General features: G+C 58.3%; 1 protein-coding gene across 1 annotated transcript; it reads right to left on the minus strand.

The window, feature by feature from the left end:
- Positions 1-3287: 3287 nt before the first annotated feature.
- TIGD5 (tigger transposable element derived 5) lies at positions 3288-5036 on the minus strand (the record flags this gene model as incomplete). Its single annotated transcript, XM_082015054.1, has 1 exon — positions 3288-5036. The coding sequence occupies one exon, from the start codon at positions 5034-5036 to the stop codon at positions 3288-3290; it is 1749 nt and encodes a 582-aa protein (XP_081871180.1).
- Between the last annotated feature and the right edge of the window lie 736 nt (positions 5037-5772).

The raw sequence follows: 5772 nt of genomic DNA on the forward strand, positions 1-5772 counted from the left end.
TTCATTGTTTTGCTAAATGCTAGTTTTAACAAAACTGGCTTAAATTCCATGAATTTTATTAAAAAGGCCAGCACTCGCTGCAAGTGAACTTGCAAAGTTTTGTAAATTATTATTGTATAATTGTTGTAAATTATTGCTACTCCCTTCCTGCTAGTACTCCTGTCTTCAAGGAAGGCATGTTGAAACAGGGAGGCAATGAGAGACCATGGCTTCACCACGGGCAAATCATGCCTCACAAAGGCAGTGGCCTTATACGATGGAGTGACTGCATTGGTGAACAAGAAGTCATCTACCTAGACTTCTCTAAGGCCTTTGATATGGTCCCATACAATGTTCCTGCCGCTAAATTGGAGAGATGTGGGTTTGATGAGTGGACTATTAGATGGATCAGGAATGGATGGCCATATACAAAGGGTTACAGTCAGTGGCTCAATGTCCAAGTGGAAACCAGCAATGATTTGTGTCCCCCCAAGTGTCCATACTGGAACCAATAATATTAAATATCTTAATCAATGACATAGTGGGATCAAGCGCACCCTCAGCAAGTTTGCAGATGACACCAAGCTGAGTGGAGCGGGTGACACACCTGAGGGACAGAATGCCAACAAGCTCAAGGAATGGGCTCATGCAAAGCTCATAAAGTTCAACAACACCAAGTGCAGGGTCCTGCACCCAGGTCGGGGCAACCCCCAGTATTAGCACAGGCTGGGGGATGAAGGGATGGAGAGCAGCCCTGCCAAGAAGGACTCGGGGGTCAGGGGGGATGAAAACCTGGACAGGAGCTGGCAACGTGTGCTTGCAGCCCAAAGGCCAACCGTGTCCTGGGCTGCACCCAAAGCCGCATGGCCAGCAGGGCGAGGGAGGGGATTCTGCCCCTCTGCCCCGCTCTGGGGAGACCCCCCCTGCAGTGCTGCGTCCAGCTCTGGAGCCCTCGGCACAGGAGAGACATGGACCTGCTGGAGCGGGGCCAGAGGAGGCCCCAGCAACGCTCCGAGGGCTGGAACAGCTCTGCTGGGAGGACAGGCTGGGAGAGCTGGGGGGGCTCAGCCTGGAGCAGAGAAGGCTCCGGGGAGACCTTATAGCAGCCTCTCAATATAGAAAGGGGGCTGATAAGAAAGATAGAGCAACGGTTTTAAACTGCAAGAACATAGATTTAGACTAGACATAAGGAAGAAATGTTTCCAGTGCTGGTGGTGAGATGCTGGAATAGGTTTCCCAGAGGATGCCCCATCACTGGAAGTGTTAAAGGTCAGGTTGGATGGGGCTTTGAGTAACTTGATCTAGTGAAAGATGTCCCTGCCCAAGGCAGGAGTGTTGGACTAGATGATCTTTGAAAGACACTCTCAACCCAAACCACTCAATGATTCGATGTTCTCACCTCCCCAAACCAGGCCAAACAGTGCCATGAGTACACCCAGGCTGAGAATTGAAGACCTCCAGCCCAGTACCTTCTGCTGAGCCTGGCAAAGTTTTTGTCAAACAACTGAAGACTCCTTTAATTCACAAACTACCGCTTGAAGTGAGCCACATCCCAAGCTCTAGAATATTTTTGTGGTGTTTTTTTGGTGCAAAAGATTATAAAAATAAATAGAAATGTGGTTTTACATGATTATATCTCATCGGTGGATAAAAGCTAAGGGAGAAGGCTGAAACAGGTGAAACACCATGCAGCACGCTGTCTGTGATCCTGGCAGCAGCCGAACAGCAGAAATTGAGGTTGAGTGGGTTTGTGGGAGCAAAAAAGCACATTTCTCCCCTAATCTGAAGCTTTTCTTGTCATTGGTTCTGCAGTGGAGTTTCATTATCTGAAAGGACAAACCTCAGCTCCAAATTTGACTTTGCGTGTTGTTGTTTTTCTTGCTGCTTCCCTAAATTCCATGGCAGACTTGTTTATTGGCAAGTTAATCCTACTAATAATGTAAAAAAAACTCAATTTGGGGAGCAGCCACAGCAGCTCGGGTGCCTGCCTGGCCCTGCTGTGTCAAACGGGCTGTGGAGAAATGAGAAACACAATGGAGAAGACCGCACCAAGAGGGCACAACTGCACAGAAGTCTCCCTTTTGCCACCCTCCACCTTGCTGTGATGGCTCCACGTGATCATTTACAGATGACAACCCCAAAGTGGGAATAAAAATCCATTTAATTTTCATAAACTCTGAAGTTATGAGACAAAGACCCAACAAGTAAAAACACCCACCCTGCCTGCTAACACGGGGCACCGCAGCACTGATGAGTTTTTTTTTTTTCCCCCTCCCTTCAATAATTTGGCTAAGCAGGCTAAAATTTAGTCGAAAATCAGGTCAAGAGCTGCTAAATTCACATCTGATGCCTCTGGTAGACCAAGGCAGCACTGGGAGCCCTCCCCACTCCCACCTCATCTTGCAAGGCATGGCATGCCAGTGAGATGCATCCTCCAGCCCCAAGCGCCCCTCAAACCCCGGAGGGAGCACCTCAACCCCCATCCCCAGAGCCTTTGGCTTCGTGTGGTTGCTTGGATGATGGTACCTGTTTCAGCAGGTCTCCGTGGTCCGGGCATTCCCGGGTGTGAGGCTGTCATGGGAGTGATGGAGGTGGCCATCTCCAGGGAGCTGCAGCTTCTTGGATGCCACCCAAGTGTCCATGTCCCAATCCAGTGCATGAAGAAAGTTGTCTTAAACCAGCCCCAAATCTCCCCAGTTTGACAGGACTCCATTTTGGCAGTGGGAAAGGCATCACTAGCCTCTTCCAGGGCAGGACATTTGCCTTATAGCACCCCAGGAGTGGTCCCTGTCCAGGCAGCTGTGCCTACTTCGGCCCTGCTCCAAGATGCAGGGAATTACTTAGTGTAACTTCCATCATCCCAGCTCCTCGCAGTGACACTGAGCAGGTCCTGCCCTCACCCCTTCTCCCCATGGGGTCAGGGGGACCGGGCAGTGTGAGGGGCATCCACCCCCTTCTAGCGGTGCCAGTGACACCAGGGGGCATCCCTCCAGCTCAGTCTCATGGGACTTAAAAAATAGCACCTCCTAAATATACTTAGGGTGAGGACCAACCCTCAGATATGCAATGTATGGAGGGGTTGTGGCAGGAAAAAACCCCATTAGCCCTAAATTGTAAACCTCTGCCTTAGCCGTGGTAACCCAGGGGTATTTGGGACTCCTGATCCCCAGGGACTGCCCGTGATGGAGGGTGAGAGGAGCTGGCACCTCTGCCGCGAGCCCCCTGGGCCAACCAGGGTGTCCCCAGCCCCATGCCCCCCTGCCCCAAGTGGGGCAGTTGGTAGCTGAGAGGCCGCGGGTCGCCCTGCCCTAGGAATGGGGGCTGCTGCCACGGTGCAGCCGCTGGGCCATGCTGATGAGGGAACGGAGCTGCACTAGCTTGAGCGGCCCCACTTGCCGGGGGTCCTGACCCTCCAGCCAGCGCAGCGCCGTCTCCAGACCTTTGATAGCTTCCCGAGCCGTGGGCAGCAAGGCGTCCCCTCCTTCCCCACCCTTTCTACCACCCCTGTCTCCAGCAGCTGCCTCCTCCTCATCCTCCTCTGCCCCGCAGCCCCTCAGGCCTTCCTCCTCAGCGTCTTCCTCCCCATCGTCCTCCTCCATACCGGGGGCCGCATCATCCAAGTGCAACCAGTTGGCCACCTCCTCGGGAGCCAGGCGCTTGTAAGCCAACGCTGCCAGGTGGGTCAGGTCGCTAAAGACTTTGCTGTCCCCACTGCCTTCCTCCCTGTGTGGGTGGTCTCCGTGCTCTTCCTCCCCAGGCTGGGGCTCGAAGGCAGCGCGCAGCCCCAGCAGCCAGCACTTCTCAATGGAGCCGGGGGGGATGAGGTCCCAGGAGAGGCCGGCCAGGTACAACATGTCCTTGAGGAGGAAGGACCGCACAAAATCCATGGGGCCACCGGGGCCACCACCGCCCGCCACGCACGAGACGGCCAGGCGCAGCAATTCCCGCTTGTAGAGCTGCTTGAAGGCAGACACCACTCCCTGCTCCAGCGGGGCCGGGATTCGGCCTCCCGCTCCAGCTGAGCTGCTCCCAGCAGGGCCCTTAGAGAGGAATAGGACACGGATGGAGCCGTCGGGTGTCTGCAGTGGGGAGGACTCCTCGGGGCCAGTCGCGGAGGTGGGTGGCGGGGAGCTGAGCAGCAGCACAGCCTTCTGCTGCAGACAGCTCCGGCGCAGGTATCGTTTGACAACTGGAACAAAGTCCTCAAAGAACCAAGCCCGGAGAAGGGCTGGCCCCAACCTGGCTTCGGGGCTGTAGCGGTAGCAAGCGGGGAATTTGTCCTGGTTGTGATGGCGGAGGCTGGGGGGATCACGAAGGCCCCCGACCACCAGTGGCTTGAGCTTGTGGGAGCCAGTCAAATTGGCGGCCAAGAGCACGGTGACCCGCTCGCGGGGAGTTGGCCGCCGCCGTGCTGCTGCCGTCACCCCGCCAGCCTGCCCCGGCAGCAGCTTCCAGTAGAGCCTGGTGACGTTGGCGTTGTAGATCTGTTCATCGCCGTAGCCCCCGGCATCAGTTGCCGGCATCGGCAAAGTCTCGGGGCAAGCAGCGGGAGCCCGCTCAGGCTCAACAGGGAGGCCACCCTCGCCATAGATACGTTGGCTGGAGATGCCATGACGCTTCTGCCAGCGCCAGAACCAGCCGTGGCTGGCCTTGAAGGTACATTCAGGACCGTAAATCTGCCGGGCAAAGGCCTCGGCCTGGGCTTGGATGAGGGGCCCGGAGAGGGGGACGCCATGCTGGCGGAGGGCGAGAAACCAGGCGTAGACAGCGCGGTCGATCTCCTCCTCGTTGGCCAGGCGCATCTTCTTGCGTTGGGTGCCCACCTCACCCCCCAGCTGCTCCAGGAACCACCGTAGCTTGGCCTCGTCCTTCAGCCAGCCCCTCAGCGTACCCCCTGGCACCCCGAAGGCCCGACACACCGACGCCTGTCGCTCGCCCTTCTTCACCCGCTCGATGGCCTGTAGCTTGTCCTTGATGGAGTAGGCCCGTCGCAGCGCCATCTTCACCGACACCCCCCCAGCTGCACTGCTGCTGCCGCCCCGCCGCCCTCCCGCCATACCTGCCGGCCCCCCACCCGCCTCCGGCTCCCCCCCGGGCATGGAGTAGCCCCCACAGCCATGGGCCGGCGCGGTACCGGGAGGGGGGCGCGTTATAACCGGGGCGGGGCTGGAGGGAGGGCGGGAGGGGGGGGCACGGGGCCTTTGTCTCCGCTCCGGCCCTGAGCCGGCCGGTAGGGCGGGGCGGCGCGCAGCGCGCATGCGCACCTCCCGTAGTGATTAAGTTGCGCCGCTCCCCCCGCTCCCGTGCCCTGTTGGACTCTTCCTCGCAGCTCCGCCACCACTTCTGGGTTGTACCATTCTGCAAGAAGGGGGGGGTGGAGGGCGCGCCTCCCCCCTTCTCCTCCTCCCTGCTTCCCCTCTACAGCTTTGCCTGACTGTTCCACCGTGGGGAAGTGAAGGGGGGGGAGGAAGCTCGCTCCCTGAGTGCGGCGCGTTGTCTCCCTCCGCGCGGCCACTCTCCTCCCCCCCCCGCCCCCCCCGCGCGTGGTTTGCGCCGCCCCCACAACCCCCCGCGCGGCGGGCGGGGCCTCCCTTTGCCCGGTGGAGGCCGAGCGGAACGGAGCCGCCTGCGGCCTGCCCGGGCCCAGCGCTGCCGGTGAGTGCCGCCCCCTCCTCACCGAGGCGCCCCGCTCTGTAGTTTCGTTTAGTTTCGTTCATTCCCCTTCCGTGGGACTCGCTAATGGGAGTTTCGGGGCGTTCTAGGGCGTCCCTCGCACCTCTTCACAGCCCTTGG

The sequence above is a fragment of the Phaethon aethereus genome (assembly GCF_964289735.1).
Source record: "Phaethon aethereus genome assembly, chromosome: 2".
Lineage (NCBI taxonomy): Eukaryota > Metazoa > Chordata > Aves > Phaethontiformes > Phaethontidae > Phaethon > Phaethon aethereus.